The sequence below is a fragment of the Neodiprion lecontei genome, chromosome 5 (assembly GCF_021901455.1).
Source record: "Neodiprion lecontei isolate iyNeoLeco1 chromosome 5, iyNeoLeco1.1, whole genome shotgun sequence".
In the NCBI taxonomy this organism is placed as follows: domain Eukaryota; kingdom Metazoa; phylum Arthropoda; class Insecta; order Hymenoptera; family Diprionidae; genus Neodiprion; species Neodiprion lecontei.
Genome location: NC_060264.1, coordinates 10,119,977 through 10,138,559, shown reverse-complemented (window position 1 = coordinate 10,138,559; position 18,583 = coordinate 10,119,977). Strand labels below are relative to the sequence as shown.

Here is an 18,583-nt window from a genome sequence, read left to right as displayed (position 1 = left end):
CGTCGTCTGCCATGATCTAGATTAGACAAAAGCGAAAATCCACATCTGCTGGATTCGTTCGAGCGCGAACGACGAAACTCTGGGAACAAGGGGGATTTGGCGATAAGATTGGAAGTAGGGGGTGGTTACGAAGTATGTTTGAGTGGGTCTCGGGTGTCGTTAATTAAGAAATTCGATGCCCCGCAAATCAGAGTGCAGCCCTTGAATTAGACGTTTCGCACTGTTCGAGTGTCAAACGATCCGTCGTTTTAACGAGCAAACTTGACTTTTATTACACCCTCTATGTACGCCTTTAGCTTAAAGCTTCTCGATTACGGAGGTGAGCGACTCCGTCGCATTAACGTCAAATTACATCGTCCTCTGCTTTTATCTTCGACATAGTTCGACCTTTGCTCGTTTCCACACGAAATTAAATTAAGTTCGTACTTTCGGAATTTATGCAAATATAAATAATTAGCCCCGTAAGCAGGGACAGAATAACAACTGCACCTCGACGCTTATACGACGGATTTTTAATCTCATCGCAGATGGCAAAGGCCAGAGGAGAAGTTGGCTGGAGTTGAGAAATACTTGGAGCAATTACCGAAGGTAATGAGTCCTCCTGACAAACTCAATATATTGCAAATTCCGTACGAAATTCGCCTGAAATATTGTGAATTATGATTATTTGCAAATTCTAAACTCAGAGAACTAAAAGTAATTTACATCGAAGATGCGGAACACTTTCGTTCCATTTACTGTAGACAAGTGCTGAATAATATGCTTCTCACCATACCAACCAGATCATTTTCGTGCAATCGAACGGAGCCTCGATTGCTTCCATTTTGTTTTTATTAATTTTGATTACTACTTTCGACTTATCGAAAACCTGTCGGAATCGTCGAACATTTACAGGGTTTCCATTGGCCATGCGGAAATATTATTGTCGGTTATATCTTCCCAATTCAACTTTATTGTTAGCTCTATTACTGTTACCTATATCCACTACCTCGGAAAGTTTGGCCTTTGTGAATTCTTGAATGTTGTTTCAGGCAAATCGCAAATCAGAATCGATTATTCCTCGGATTATTCAATTTCTCGAGGAATAATATTTTTTTATTCCTCGGCAGCAAAAATTGCGCGTGAATGTAAGCCGGCTTTTCGTCACTCCGCCCCGCGAAACTTCAAGGATTATTATAACATCCAATATAAAACGATTTTCAAAGTTTCCGGGAGAGCCGTTCAAAACTCACTTCGAACTTCTTGCGAATTTTATTCTATCACCTTGTTTGTCGGATGAGAATCCATAACTTCCTCGAGTTTTCGGCTGCCACAACAAAAAATTTTCGAAGAAAATGGTTCGGAAGAAATGGGACAAAATTTCCCGATAAAATCGAAAACTTGTCATCTTCTTGCTTCCCCTTTGTTCTTTACATATAACATATAAGGTGAGGTTTTCTAACAGCGGCGCGATCCCGGTGCCTGAGGCAGGCAACCGGAGTTACAACTCATTTCAGCACCGTATTCCGCCACGATCATCCCAAACGTCAAGCCGAACTTGATAAAGGTCCCACTCTCAATTGCCTCATTATTGCCATAGTTGACTGTCCGAATCCAATTTTTCATTTTCCACATTTTCCGATGTTCAGGTTATTTTTATACAAACAATACTAGCGGGGCTGGATAGAGTTCTCAACCTGAACATGAACTGTAACTCCGTTTGCCTACTCCAGGCGCACGGATCGTTCCGTTGTTAGAAAAACTCACGATACAAAACTCAAAGTCTTTCTGACGTATGTTCGTTTATATCTCCGGAAGTACTGAACCGATTTTTATTACTTTTGGCCAAGTTTTAGGCCGTATTTCGTTACTACCAGGTCAATAGTTTTGGACATATAACGATCTTTGTAAGCCAAGTGGAGACGGGGTCGCACACTTATGCGAACGCTGACTAAACTCTTACAGACATAGGTTAGGTTGAGTTAAATTTGGTTAGGTTAGGATGGTAGAATTTTAAAAACAATATTAGAAAATGTAAAATTTGAGGTTAGATCAGATATTGTGAATCTCGATTCAAATATTCTTAATCGTAAGCAAGATTGTCTTATCTGAACAGAATTTTTATTTTATACAGATCGAGATTAGGTTAGGTTAGATATTTTCAATTCTCATTCAAATATTCTTAACCGTAAGCAAGATTGTCTCATCTGAATAGAATTTTTATTTTGTGCAGATAGAGGTTAGGTTACGTTAGGTTAGGTTGGATATTCTCAATTCTCATTCAGATGTTCTTAACGGTAAGCAAGATTGTCTCATCTGGATAGAATTTTTATTTTGTGCAGATAGAGGTTAGGTTTGGTTAGCTCAGGTCAGGTTAGGTTAGGTTGGATATTCTCAATTCTCATTCAGATGTTCTTAACCGTAAGCAAGATTGTCTAATCTGAATAGAATTATCATTTTATACAGATAGAGGTTAGGTCGGGTTAGGTTGGATGGGATATCATCATTCTTGATTTAAATATTCTCAAGCGCAAAAACAAGATTGTTTTATCTGAATATAATTTTTATTCTATTGCATTGAATTGCTTGTCAATACTCACATATGATTGCCTGCACCTTGGCGCGGTCCAGGGCCGGTTTGACGGGGCGCTCCGTCGCGGTTCCCGCTCTGCTCCAGCGTTGTCCAGTAACAGAACAGGTCGCAAGCTCGGTAGGGCTGAACAGAATTGCGGCCAATCCGCGGGTCAACTTGCGGTAATCGCTCCACTTCACGGCGCGCAGCTGCTCCTCGCATACGGCGATTCCCTCACCCAAGTGAACCTGCAGTCGTGAGAAAAGAAATTCAAGAGCTGTAGTCCGTTCTGCGTGTGCGAATTTCAGGGTCACGCAAACTCGAGGAAATCTCATCCAGTTTCAGGACAATATCTGTTATGTATAGCAAATATGTTTCACGCGTTTTTTCACGCGTGTTTCCCGTCTACGAAGTACCCGTTTCTATGACGTTAGAGTGAGTTTGCGAACGCGCATGCGCGGAGTCCTAGAAGTTAAAGAGGTCTTCTAAGTACTCCGCGCATGTGCAGTCGCAAATGAATCTGACGTTGCGTGACCCTAACCTCAATTTCGTGCTTCGTACTTCATGAAAAAACGCGTAACATACTCTCGTTATGTAAAGAATCGTGTTTGCCTTCTTCTTACACAGTACACCATTTTTGCTTTCCTAGAAGAATGTACAAACGCTAGTTTTTACCGCAGTTCAAGTATGAGTGTCAATAGCCGTATTCGTTTCAGTTTATTCGCAGAATTTTATAAAATAAATGTGATTGCAATTTTATATACATACATTTAATCGTAGGGATATTTAAATTACCTTTTAAAATGATGTTTTATACCTTTTGAAGGTTTATGAACAAAACGAATATGTTATTATTTATATGAAAATGAAGCCAGTCCAACTGTAAGTCCTTACTACACGATTATTTTGTAAAATGACGTGAAGAAACTGGAATGACTTTCGTTTTTGACACGTTTTTAAAGCGGGAAACGATAACATTAAATGAGGCACGTCATTAGACTTGCCCTCAAGATCCTCGACAACGGGGGAATTTTTGCTCGGTTAAAAATAACGTTTGAAATTTATTCCAGAAAAATAAAAAGTATCACCCTAATTTGAATCAGTCTAACATACATTTTATACGGTAGATTTTTCATCGAGTGAGGTTTCCGATAACGAAATCCGATAAGCGCGGCGTTCTCGTTGCAGACGAAAAACAGTGAGAAAAATACCGACAAGGGTAAGCCTGGAATTTATTTTTGGGTGATGGAATTCTTACTTAATATTTGCAGGAAATTCGACAGCTCCGCCAATTTTTAAGACATATTAGTCACGGGGCACGGGATGGCGGTATATTGAATCAGTGTGTGTAATAAAACATTGCTATTGATACAAATGTAAAATATAATATTATATTTATATAAAAGTTGGAAAGTATTTGAATACCTGAAGTTTTAGTACAGCCCAGAGAAGAAGTTTTTGCTACGTTTACTATACTGTCCTTGATCATTTTCATTATTCATTATAATTCATTATTCATCATGCGAAAACATTTTTCAACATTTACTGTAACGATATCGGTCTCATTTTAGTTTGCTACCAATCCTACGCAATACGATTTCTGCCGGTGTGTTATTTTACGCGAAACATATTTTTTAATCTCCACGTACACTGATCAGAATTGAATAGCAGCAAACGAAAGCTAAATTCATATAATTTGGGTTGGGTAGGTTTGGCAAAAAAAAAAAAAAAAAGTTGTAAATAGAAAGAAAAGCAGTTTTTCACTGAACTTTGTGATGCAATAAATCTCAGAGACGTTCCCAACCATGCCGATTATTCTGGAGGTTTCGTAACCGTCACTGTAAAATGTGTACAGAAGTGTTCGATTGAGCGAAATGAAGTTTGTTTCAGTTTTTCTGTTTTTCAAAATATCCTCTGCGACGGTAATAAAAATATAATATTTATTGCCGTATAAAGTACAGTGGAAGATAACATTTTTTTGTACATACAACTTCATTCTTCGACTCGTCCGATTCAGTTTGAAAAGTTTCGTGGATCATCTCCGCACCCAATATTTGATTTTTCACTCAACTTTCATCCAAGTCGATGACGCCATTTTCCCAAAATTTAGGATACAACATTGAATGGTTTGCGTATTTTTGAAAACTATATTATAAATGTTCAATTTCACATTTCGAATATATCTGCTGATACGGTGAAAATCGCATGTGAAAACTACGTACAAGTTATTTTCCAAGTCGGAAAAAAGTCAGCCACTCAATCCTCGCGTAACTCGGTCGGCGTTATACTCGAGACTCGCAGACTATTGATGAAAAAAAGGACACCGAATGGGTGGGTATTCTCTAACGCTCAAGAGCCGTCGACAACAATGACAAGGGTAGCAAAATGTCTGCATTACCGATCGGCATATCTGAATTGATCAACGCATGCATGCGAGTAGTGTAATAATTTTTTCCGAGTCCGAAATCCCGCGAGCAAACAAAATTCTCCGTTCCGATTCTGAGCAATATCGACGACGGCATAAATCAGGAGAGATTATCGGGAGTGAAAAAAAACTCACGGAGGATTTACGCCCGTACGATGAAAAGCTCGTTTATGACAACCGTGAATCGTACAAATTCGCAGGATTTCCCCCTTCAGAACGTATCACCGAGCTTGCCACGCGTTTCTACTTCCTCAGGCACTTACCGAGACCGTGCATCCAACCATTGGTTCACCAGTCGCTGAACGAAAGAATATCACTCGCCGTCCGAGATGACATAATTGCTTGTTGGCTGGAATAATTATTAATATCACCGAGACCAGACGCGAAAATGCTTTGCAAACTACCCGAGGTGAATTAATGCACAGACGTCTGTCTATCTTTTCCCTCTTATTTGTCGCAGTTCGTACAGCGTACCAAGGGAGAGATATTCCAAGTTCGCAAGGCATGCCAATCGCTCATCATAAAGTTTGATGAATTCCCAACAAGCCTTGTTACCTGGTAGATTGCACACGCGTCTGAACGGTACGTGATTCTATATCGATTGTCAGGAATTGGCGACGGTCGTGTGTGCGCAGAATTGCGCGAATGGCGAATGCTTTAGCGGAATCACTCAGCCATCGAACGGCTGCAAGTTGTTCCTTGCTCTGATTACAGTTGCTTGCAGAGTATTCGAGCTAGGCTATCACGCAAGGTCCAGTCCATCTTGTGAGATGATCCGTGGTAAGGGGGAAAGCATTTCGTCTTCCGATGAAGAGGAATGGGGAAAGGTAGGATTTACCAAAAATACGATGATTACTCACCGAGTCATTCACACGTAACGTACTAGGCTTGTCGACTGAAATGGGTGAAAAAAGGTCCGCAGAAAAGTGCCTGGCGATGCTTTGATTCAACGCAAACAGAAGCGAGAGTAGCACTGGAACATGCCTAGTCACTCGGAAAACCTACTCGCTGATGCTTGCGAATGGTTGGAAAAGTCGTCTCATGTCGCTTGTCCGAGGAGCTTATCGAAGCCATATGGAGGGAAAGGATTATTTGAGTCAAGTGATATTCGTGTGATTCAATTGAATGCTGTAGTCAAATGCAGCGAACACAAATTACTATTCTCGGACGAAATGCTTGTGACAACTTGATATAGAACTGAATTAAACCTTTAAATCATCAATGCTGACTATCAATTTATTTAGATAACACGGCTCGAGTTCCTTGCAATAATGTGAATTTTGTATCAAGATTGAAATGCCTACAAACTTGATTGAACGCGCGGCAATTGTTATGTTTCAAAAATATGAATTTTTTGTAGGGAAATAAATTGAGCTCGTTTTAATACACGTCTTGTTGAGCCAAGAGTTCAACGGTTGAAACACGTAATGAAACTTGTTGTTACAAAAATATTTTGCAATGACTGAAAATCAGAGTTATTCAAACGCATCAAACGTATTCTTTGAATAATACAATTTGTAATTCTGCTGACTCAAAATTTTGCGGAATTTATCCAACATTTAATGGGTCAAACCCGAAGACTTATCGCTGTACGCGTCAAAATATAAATTGAACGTATGTCAATAGTTTTTGTTTATTTGTAGTCAGCGTCAATTTCGATTAACCGAAACTTGGTATTACGCTTTCTCTGTTTGTAATACGTCTGATGACAAATTTAATCTCACGTTATCCATATCTGATTTCCTAGCCGATTACCCGGTTTTATAAATATCTCTGAAGCTACTTCCGTGGCGAGAAATTTCACGGCTTAGTGTTCGTTTATAGTACAGGTATACTGATGTTTACGATGAATCATATATTATCTACTTGATTCAAAGCGTGTGGTGTTTCTTTTATCTCGTAAAGAAATTAGTGCAACCGATTCAACTAGTTACGCCAAACAAGCTACGGTCAGATCAACAGAGGATGGCATTCCATCGATGTAAGTCTTTAGTTGTCTAGATTCGTCTACTTATTTCATTTGAAGTACCTAGTTGTTTCTGTCAAGAAACATTCAACTTCGAGGAACGATACATGAACTCGAAATGAAATGATATTTAGTTGACTGAATTTTGGAAACACATCAAAAGGTTCATTCGAAACGATACTTCGTTCGATCGCGACAAGAAAGGGTTTTGCTGAATCAAGGAATTCGTCTGACTAAATTATTTTGAGAAACTAACTAAATCAAAATTGTTGAATCGAAGTCATCGTACTTGGAACAAATAAGGGAAACTAGATTGAAGCGAATGGACTCCAACAAAATCTGTTTTGTTTGTTCAAGAATTCCTTTCCCTCGGTGCAGGTGATCGTTCGGGACTCGGCGCCAGGCGCGAGTGAGAAAGAGTCGACGCCAGAAATGGTCTGTAGAACGCAAAAACGCCTTCGGGCACAACGAGACTGCAGGATTCCGTCAACGAGAGGTAAGGTACTCGGAGGTTTATTCCGGGGCTATATTGCGACGGGGAAGAAAAGCATCAGAGAGTGTAAAATTGCGTCTGACTGTGCGGTGAAATACGGGGTTGGTAAACGTGATACCCTCACTGGCGTCCCTGGAAGTATTGTTAATTATTCGAAGGTAGGTATTGCACGAAAGATCATGCGGAATAGACGTTGTGACCGGAGGAGCGTTCATATCACGCGGCATAAAGCACGCTGGAGTTATTATCCGCGAGGAGGAGTTTGCGACACTGTCACGCCGCGTCGAGCAGAGCTTTCTTTTTGGAGTAAATGACGAGTCATCTCGCGACGTTACACTGGAAAGAGACGAGAGGCGTGGGAAAATAGGGCAAGAGAACTCGGTCATACAACGCTCGTACCCAGACGTAGTGCAGTCGTTCGGAAAGCCAGACGAGTGACTTGAAGAAATCTACGGCGAAAAGGAATCGTCTGGGAGTGTACCCGAAGGCATGCAATCTTAATTAAGAGAGACACTTCTCCGCGTTCTGCTGATAATACACTATAATAAGAAGTTAATGATGCATCAGGCGTACAGTCTAGACAAAAAAAAATGTCAAAGCGGTGGCTCAAAACCTGTGGCCCAAATAAATTGAGATGAATTTAATTAAAACGATGTCTCCTCCGAACAATTAAATCCAAACCCATGGGTTTCAAATTCGATCAAATCACTTCGTTAATCGTTTTAGAGCAATTTATGTTAAACAGGGGTAATTATGACGATGTATTTTCCAACTCTAAAAATAATGGATTCTTTCCTTTGATTTTCAGTTAACCACAAAAACGTCGCGTGTTTCTTTGGGGCATTTATTGTGATATCGGACAAGATCTTGAGGTCGAATTTTTTGAAACTCTAGTCTGCCCGTCGAAAGAAGCATAAACGATTTTTACGAAACTACTACTTCAATTTGTTCTTCAGTTATGAATTTTCAACTCTCTTTATCGTCATTGGAACTTTACCAGTTTTTGAAAATTTGTACAAAACCCGTTCACCATAAGCAAGCATATACCTAAACGGCGAACGGTATATAACGGTATATTGATCAATAGGGTTTGACAATTCAATCACATTCAGATGCTCCGCACTGTCAATGCGACCTTGCCATTAATTCAAGGGGGTTCAAGTGCACGAAACATCCGACACATTTGGTATATATACGAGGCATGGCTGCGTCTTATGGCGAGGCGTAGACGTCTAGCTTTCCATGGCAGTTTACGGCATTCCGAAGAGCTATTGTAGTGATCGGTGGCACGTTCTCCCATCAAGGGAAATTAAAAAATGGCCATTAAGCAAATACGGCAGCGTCGAGACGTTTTTCATTGTCAGACAAATTATCAACGCTGACCAAAGCGGGAGAAGAAAGAAAGAAATACGTTCCACCAACAACGTCCAACCGCTACATTGAGACGTTGCACAACTTTGAAAATGATAAAGGATGTTGAAAAAAAAATTAAAGCACATTTTTGTGCCCCAAATCATAGATTTGTGAAAAAATTTGGTAAAATTACTACTTATTCTCTGAATAACGAACTTTTAGAACATCAGATGAAAAATTTGATTTTTAACACAAAGAAGACATCATTTCTTCATATTTTTTTTTTTTTTTGTAACGAATCTGTGACATAAGACGACAAAAATACGTTTTCACTTTTATCAATATCTCTTCATTCTCGAGTTATATTCGTTTAAAAAGTTGAATCTGAGGATTTTTGGTAGTTCATAACAGAAGAACGAATTGAGATAAAAATAATCACGAATGTTCTTTTCGATAGGCAGGAGGAAATTAAATTAAAACAAAAAACAAAGAAGAAATTCGACCTTAAAATGTTGTCCGATTTCACATGTGTCCTCCCTTAGGCAAAATCATAATAGCAGGATGATCGATGAACTTGTGCTTAATTGAGGAATATATTTACGTTATTTAATAACTGTTAAGCAGCGAAATCAGTTCTAATTCATCAACGTCCGATAAACAATACGATTTTTGTATCAATTATACGGAACAATATAGCTTTTAATTTTTACCCTGTCAACGAGGGTTTCTTTTAATAAAATTCAACTCGATCAACCTCAAGTTCACTCTTTAAATCTTGATACTGTTAAATTCTCTTTCGTTTTTTCTACATCGTATGCTGAAATATCAGGAATCGATACTTTTATTAACAGCGTAGGGTCTTTATGTTATAAACTTGACTGTACTTTGCTAGTCCGTTCAGCAAATTGCTAGACAATACTTATAGAAATTGGCTCCCGATCGAATTGGTCAGATTGTCAATATATTATAGTACATACCCTTCTCGATTGAAAGTTCTCATGAACACAAGTTCTAAAAATCAGTAGTTTTCGAGATACAAACTTCAAAAGAAAGGTGTACAGATTTCTTGAATCTATGGATTTCGCGATTTTCATGAATTATAAAGCTTAAACGGGACTTGAAATCAAACAAATCGATCAAAAAACTGCACGGTTGATTCTCAAAGACAGGTAAGAAGCTGTGATTGATTCTGCGAATCGGCTGTGCGGTTTTTGAGTGATATATTTGATTTCAATTCCCCCTCGAAATTGAAGCCTATACTCGAAAGCTACTGATTTTTGGGAAATGTGCATATAAGAACTTTTGATCGGGAGGATACTTCCTCATAAGATATTGAAAATCCAGGCAGTCCAATCGGGAGTAAATTTTCATAATGATTTTGCGAGATCCTTTCCGAAAGTAAGTCGATAACTTCGGCATTTGAAGTCGCGAGGCAAAGGATGTGATTTTGATTTAATCGTGCTTTTGAGCAGAGGTACGTGCAAGCGGTACGATCAAGTGCTTTCCTCGTGTGCCTCAAAGGACCCTTTCTTCCTTCCACGAGATCGGTAACTTCGTGTTCAAGTATCTGTGAAAATATGATTCAAGAAAAGAAGCCGGAGGAAGTTTAAAGGATCGGGATGTGAAAATATTGGAATTTTCATCCTATTGCCATAAGCTCCTTTCTCTGCAATATTGTACCGTTTCGCGTATAGAGAGCTTTATACCTATACGAGGCCTCGCAAAAAACGGAGAAAATGACAATATCAAAAGTTTGAAAGCTTCCACTCGCGCCTATATAACACGCAGACATCGTATACCGAGACAAAACAAGCCAGGCACGAAAATTTTATTTAAATAAAAAAGTCGTACGTTGAAAGTTTTAAAAGCAGTTACGCCTGCTGGACCAGAAATCTTTTACGCTGACAAAATCAGCTGGGATATTAAAATCAGTCTGGATAAGTATTACGAGGCTCGTTATATCGACTAACAAGATAACGTGGAAAATTTTCGAGTAGGTTTCAATATTTAAGGTATAAAGGTATAAAACGCGCTGAAAGGTAAGTATATTCAGTTGTAATTCGCCATCACCTGTCTTTCAACATTAGCGAAACGTAATTGGCTTCAAGATGAATCTGCGAGGTAGAAAAATCCCTTCTAATTCACTTTCATCCGTAGCTCGACATCCGCGGTTTGGCAATTACGAATAGATTTAAATTTCGGCTCACATAATCGTATCATGCACTTCACGGTCGGTTCAACACTCGTACATTATAAATACATATTCTCGGCGGGTCAACAAGAGGCGTTGAGTAAATAGATCTGAGCTTTCATCGCAATGACGTACGTTTTACACCCTCCGTGTTAATCAGATAGAATAAATTTAACCTCCTCTTTTTGATCTCCTGGCCTTTCGAGGGTCGCATCTTAATTTGAGAGAAAAAAAAGAAAAAAAAAAAAGAAACGACAAAGTTGAAAAAATAAGTCTGGTCTCAAAAAGCATGAAATTCCATCACTCGACTGTTTATATAACATCATAATAACTTTATACTTTTATTTTTACAGATTGTTATATTCGCAGTGTCATTTTTTTTCAGTTACGTCCCTTTCGACGACTTGTACTGGCATCGTGCTCGCGCTAGAAAAAATAAATGACGTATCAACCATTGCAGAGAATGAAAAACGCTCGAATTCAAGCTCGATTTAATTTCGATTCGTGGGTAAAAGGGCAGCCGATGAACGTTCGAAGCGCGAAATTTGACGAATACAAAGCAATATGAATATTAGTAAAATTTTAAAAGAGAAAAAGAAAACTCGAACTTTTCAACTTGGACAATAAAGTTAATATCAAACGCTGCACGGGCAGATTTCTGGACTTCTCGTGACACCGGAATCGCTTTTAGGGTAGAAACGAAATGGAGGCCGAGGCATACTCTGCGACGTAAAAGTATTCACCTCTTCGATATGAAGATCGTTTGTTAAATTTTGTTCATGAAACAGGAGCCGCAAAAGGGAGGAGCGATATCGAGTTGATAGGGCCTCAAAAAGCCCCCGGGGATTGCCTCGAAAGCACATCAAAGTTGCCGAGGAGTAATGGATTCGATATAATTCATAATTGCGAGTCAAGGCTTGTTTGTTACGCGTATCGAAACATGTCGAACTCGAGTTCGCGGGCGCTTTGATTGTTTCGTTCCGGGAGTCGTTCGGTACGTGACAGCGACAATCCGAACTCCAAATTAGACGTCGAAGCTTCTCAATTTCCGTTCTTTTTACGAGCTTCCTTTACCCGCGGGGATACAGGAGATGAGGGGAATATTTTTTACGAAGATTGATGCTGGTACTCTTCGGTACGCGCCATCTTGTCACGCATCGATAATACATTTTTATTCATCAATAAAACCGATGTATGTACTCTGCGTGAAAGCTTCGGAAACCGTGCTGCTACCAACTTCAATTCCGAACGCTATTCTGCATTTTTACCAGTGAAATAGAGAACGGAAGAGGAACCAAGGAGAATATTATGACTTACATCACGCTGTTTACACGTTCCACGGTATGTACTATAAATTGGTACCTCACGGATGATTCGGTTTGATTTTCAGTGGATGCAAGCTTGAGATAATAAAAAACAAGAGGGAATTAAGAAATTGGGTTTATTCAGTGCGTGCAGCAAAAGGAAGCAGGGAAAAATAATGAAACGCCGGTGACGCCTTCCATGGTAAACAATTTGCTAGGCACACAGTATCAAGGATATTAGACCAAATGTCAACATGATTACAGCGTGATTGCACATCGAACCGGAAATACTTCTTCGTGGAAGTAACCGGTTATGAGATGACGACGAAGTTAGCAACGTTACTGCAACGATGCGCGTTGAGGAAAGATCGTTACTTCGCACGATAAATAAAATATACTCATATTTGGCAAAACGAAATCGTCGAAAGTCGTTCTAAAATTGTGCAACAATGGTTTTTCCCTGATGGGATGAGAAAAATTTTCCATGCCAGGATGTCATGCTCACTTTTCTTTACAACGCAACGGTGAAGAACGATAAATATTTCAAGCGTTCGTAACGTCTGTCGCAAAATTGTATTGCACTTGAAGAATGATGTTCGACAAAAATTTAAAGACCGTAACATCCGGAGCGGCTAACCTCGAGTTAATGGAATGTTCCGAAAATATAGAAATATGAAAAATTTATCCGTGTTATTGAGGTCAGCGCAATGTGAGACGCGGAGTTTATGACGGAGGGAAAAAGTGAGGGTGAGGAAAAATTACTATTCACCCCATCGCCCGTCAATATACTGCAGGAATATGCTAAGTCGAGTCACGAGAAGATATTTTGCCGAGAAATTAAAACGGAAAACGATGAGCCTTCATTTTCGGCACTACTGGGTTCTGACGACACGGCGAATCCAGGAGAAGTAAGCTTTCCGTAAACAATTCAATCCAGGAGTCATTTCACCTCCAAGAGATAGCTTTTAATTTCATCACCTGAACAAAAAAAAAATACTGCGAAATCTGCCATGTATTTATTATAACCGTACCTGCATCACTTTCGACAGAAGAGGCGCGTTTCAATTTTAAACTAACGTAAATCCCTATCGATCATATGACTGGACGTCATATTTCTATTAAACATACACACCCACGGTATTCGCACCGGTCCAGCAATTCCTCGATGTCACGTTGATGGAGTAGATCGGTAATAAGGAGCGGACAAACATTTTATCAAAAAATTTTATATTATAATAGACAAATATATTGCCGCCTTAACGCTTTACCCCTGTCACGTTGAAGAATTCAAGGGTATTGCATGGTAATCGTAGGAGGAACCCAAGTTGAACTCTCACCAACATCATCCATAGAAAATTCGTTCAATCCGCGAAGATCTCTAACACGAATAGAAATTCCTGAAATCCCGTAACAGTTGCAAACCGTTTTATTTAATTTCAATAAAGATCCTGCGCAAAATTTTTCTACAAAAACTAGTAAACCCCATGAAATCCCCATAAAAATTCCCAAAACCCCATGAAATTCCCATAAAAGTTCTCGAAACCCCATAAAAATTCCCAAAACCCCATAGAAATTTCCAAAGCCCTATATAACTCGCACAGGAATACTCCATAAAAATTCGCAAAATCTTGCGACAATATTGAAACTCCCACGAGTTTTTTTTATCCAAATAAAAAAAATAAAGAAAGTAACGTGACATAGGGGGAACTTTGTCTCAATTTCCGAAAAACCCCATATGACATAACTGATTCGGAGATATGCGCATAGAACTCGTCCGGTATTCAAACGTACATATATTTATTCAGAAGATGAACCCCTGTGAACTTTGAAGACTGCAGGTAGTTTTCAGAGACGAGATCTCTCTTGTAATCCGCGCTGCCTCTGATATTTTACCTAGAGGAATTTCACCATTCATGGAATGCGGATATGAATTCCTCCGAGGAAAATAAAGCCCTTAAAGTTTGCTGGAGTTTGGTAGAGTTTTCTCTCCCGGTAGGCAGAAACAAAGAACTCAACGTCTTGTTTCCAGTGCGCCAATCTTTATGCTTATAAAAGATTGTATCAGGTATACCCTTTACACCGCTGGTAGAAGATACGAGCATCCATGAAGTGTCTCTCTAACAATCCTTTGACGGTACATTTTCTCCGTCGACCTCGACATCGTCTTTTATATTCCATACCTTTGACTGGATAATGTAGGTGAAACACGCGCATAAAAATATAAGCATACAGGCGTATTACATTGCAAAAGCGCAAAGTGAATCTCGACAAGACTATTTCGAAAATAATAAAACCGTGGCCTGAATTTACAAGCTATCGTAAATAGAGTTACATTTACATCTATAAAGTGTACGCTTTTTGACGTGTAAGGGAAATCTTGTGTTTACTTCTTTAATAACCGCGAAATTGAAAGAAAAGAAACCTTTCAAACCTTGATATTTTTTTAGTAACTTGATTTTATCGAGATTTATTTCTATTGATTTCTACCTTGTCATGTGATCAATCGTTGACCTCTAGGGTACCAAGTGATTTCCATTAATTTTCAATAATTTCCACATGTGCTTAGCTTTTTTAAAAAATTTCCGAATTGGATAGAATCACAGGATGTCATAACAAATGACTAAAAATCACCTAGAACGGCGGAAAATCATTGAAAAACTATGGAGACCCCTTGGTAAATTGGAAATGAACAAAAGCGCATAATAAGATGAAAATCGATTCGATACGATTTCGCATCATTCTTCGTTATTTCAAAGAATATTCAAGTCATTCGGGTTCATTCAATTTAAAATTTGATTTCCAACTGTATAATTAACGACTTCCTAAAATGAAGGGCCACTCGGTTGAAACTGACGAACTATGTTTCGATATTCCGTCATGTTATTTGGCTGTAGTAACACGTAACGGCGGTTATCACATTCGTCACAATCCTTCAGGAGCTTTTACTGGTGGCCATCATATCCTGAGGTGGTGGCCACAAATGCAGACTAGCGAAATTAGCAGCAATGAGAAACATGGGCCAGCCGGGTGTGGCTCTTGTTAGTCAGGTAATGTCCAGAGTTCCGAATACGGTCGTAGACTTGAGGAACGCCGAGCTTGGCAATGTCAGTCGTGAGAACTCGGGTCTTTTTAGTGTTATTTGGAAACCGGCCGGCAGGGCCGAGTCCGGTGTCTACAAAACGGGCATAATTTATATTACGAGGAGTACGGTTACGGTTATGGTGCCATGCCGTACTGTCCGCATCGTCCTTGCTAAACGAGGACAGGAGTAAGCAATTCAAACACTGGAGCAATCTCGGAGGAACAGAGTGCCAGTTGATTTTGCCAAGTGGGGTAAGCGCAAACAGTTAACCAAGGTGTGATTATTTTCTGGGCATCTTACTCGACTCTACAGTGGTAGTGGTATGTGTCGAGTATAAGTAAACTCGAGTCCATTTGAAAATTTCAAATTATTTCACCCGAAAACCCGTGTTTGAAGAATTCTTCTTTGTAGGGAATTCGACGCGCAATTCGTGCAAGGGTGTATAAAAATTTATCATAATTGCACGAATATGTTTCTCTTAAATTTTCATTAATTATTTTTTACCAAAGGAGCATATAATTTCCTATGCTAATTACCATCACTCTCGATGGAAAAAGATTCGTCTTATTGTTTGTTGCTTGACTCACTTTTAAATTCATCTGAAAGGCCTTAGGAGATTGAGTTTTGATGTTAACTGTGAATGGTTGATATATTTTACAAACTATACTACAAAAATTGTTTCGTGTCGTACGCTTACAACGTTCTTGTGCGACTGTGTGACATCTATCTTCTATCATTTCCAGAACCCTAATGATGCACTCTGCTTTCTGCACTCACTCACGCTTCGTTCTGCTCATCCCAAGTCACTTCATCTTTACATCTCGACCTACGCACTACTCATCTACCTTCGAAACTGTCGTATCCACCTTTTAAAACCAATCAATGAATATCAAACTCATATTCTAATAATCCCACGCATTCATTCAACTAAACTACTTGACTTCCCGGTTGATGTTAAGCGCAAAAGCGAAGTTGGACCCAATCGCAGTCTATTGCTTACCGCTCAGGAGTGAACTACCCTCAAGTCGGTACAAGTCTTAATTAGATGTTTGTTATTCAGTTAAAATATAGCTTGAATAGCTAAGATATTTTATATGACCTTAAGACTTTGAACGAGACTGGATTATACTTGTTACCAGTTTAAAAATTTAAACGAGACTGATTTTCGATTCTGAGGTTTGCTAAAAACTAAAAAAGTAAAGTAAACCGAACAAACTGATTTTGCATTGCAATTACCAAAAAAGGATCGACGATAGCGCAAAATGGTTACGCGTACCTCGATTTTCGTAATTCCAACAATATTCATACAGTTTTTTTTAACGATACCTGTTTTACTGAATTTTTCTACTTACTATAAAAAATGGAATTTTTCTCAGCGTATATAATGTCCAGTCGGATGAAATCGAAACAATAGAGTGAGGGATTTGGCAGATAGAGAGAATTGTGAAAATATTGAAAATTTCGACTTTGTGGGTCCAGATTTGGTCACCAAATGTGTCCCGCAGCTCAGTGAGGTCAACAGGATGGCCTTCTTTACTGGCGACTGCAGGTCCTTTAGCAGATATGCGCTCAACTGCTTTTTTGCTCGTTTCTAACTTAACATGTATGACTTTAGAATATTGTCTCACATGAAAAAATTTAATTGAGATGGCTACATCGAGCGCGGCATGTCACGCAACAAAAATTGTAAGTATCACTCAAGGTGAGCCAAGCGAAGCATCTTGAAGGGTGATCCGTTGCGTGATGTTGTAAAGCGTGGTTAAAATGTATAGACTTATTCATAACTCACCACCCCATCGGAGGTAGCTTCCTCGAAGCCGCGAAATGCTGGGACAGCCGGAGGGGCGGTCCTCATGTCCAGAGGAAGCCAATCCCCACGGGAGGGTGAATCCCCATGAAGAGAAAGGTGACGTCCTCCCCGAGTCCCAAGACGTGGCCTGCCACGTCGCACTCTACGACCTGTCAAAGAGAAGGAGAAAAAAGATGAAATCACTTCTTCAACTCACCGTCGAACGGCACGAATCCGCAAATCTCCAATTCGGTTTCCTCGAGGAAAAACAAAACTTTTTCAACCCTGTCAATTTTCTGTTCAGATTTTGCTCAGTCGCATCCATTCCACCGATTTTCTTTCGTTGAGCATTAAAATTAACGATCTTCTAGATCCACAACAATACTGAACAGTGAGCTGGTGTCGCTGACTGTCTTTATATAACGCGACAGGTAGCAAGGAGAAAAGTGTCTCCGAAGTGATAAAAATTGTATAGAGTCCCCTGACGCTGGAAAACCGATCAGGTTGCGAGCCAGAGTACGACAAATGCAAGCCCAAGAGACGGAACAGGTGTATCGCTTATCGAATATCGATCCATCTGCCAAACCGAGAAAGCAGGAAGGCTTTCCAGTTTTAGACATTGGAAATAGATATCAGATAATAGAAACACCGCTGACAGTTACGTTTATCGGTAAGGATCTTATCATGGAAAACAATAAAGTTGAAGTCGACAACGTTGTCTTGATGATGCATGTTTACGAAAAATGTTTATGCCGTAACTTTGTGATTGTCTGGAATTTCGTCAATTGTCACGAAGCAAAGTTTATTTATATTTTCAAAGTTGAACTACGTTAAGGTCGTTTTAAAATTGTGTTAAAATTTTTAAATCCAACAACGTTTTAACTTCGTAAATAACGTTACCAACTTCAGCCTCACGAAAAAAAAGATGTTGCTGAAGACACAACATCACTATTATAACATTTTTGCTGTAGAAATAAGTACAAGAACTGATGCAGTTCCACTATCGGGATGTCGATGATACTGATAGTACCTACCACGATTTTATATGACTACTAGCAACTTCAATTGTATGATTTACTCTAAAGTGGCTTGAAATCAGCAACAGTTTTTGTAATAACACTATTAAGTCAGCCTGTTGTCAAATTGCAACTGATAATGGAATGTTCTCAGTTCCACCTTTCAATTTACCCGGTACACCAACGATTGGTGTTACCACAACTTCTACGAGACACTTTGTAGTTTCCCTTAAAATATAGTACGAATCAGTCTAAACTATTTAGCCTTCTCACAAATGAAGTAGCCCAATGAATGGATGATGTCAGGTAAAAATCTCGATGCAGTGTAACACATGGGTAGCTACACGACACCAGAGGTGGAACACCGGCACAGTAAGGTTTCTGTCACCCTGATCCAAATGATTACCCATTTT

The 18,583-nt window shown here is 39.3% G+C and overlaps 1 protein-coding gene across 1 annotated transcript in view; it reads right to left on the bottom strand.

The window, feature by feature from the left end:
- The window catches only part of LOC107226692 (protein abrupt), a 164,805-nt gene that overhangs the window by 94,150 nt on the left and 52,072 nt on the right, over positions 1-18,583 (bottom strand). The window contains exons 6-7 of the mRNA XM_046742044.1: positions 17,155-17,324; positions 2,580-2,799 (exon numbers count right to left, since the gene is read on the bottom strand). Coding sequence (XP_046598000.1) covers positions 2,580-2,799; positions 17,155-17,324 — 390 coding nt within the window. The remainder of the gene's footprint in view (positions 1-2,579; positions 2,800-17,154; positions 17,325-18,583) is intronic.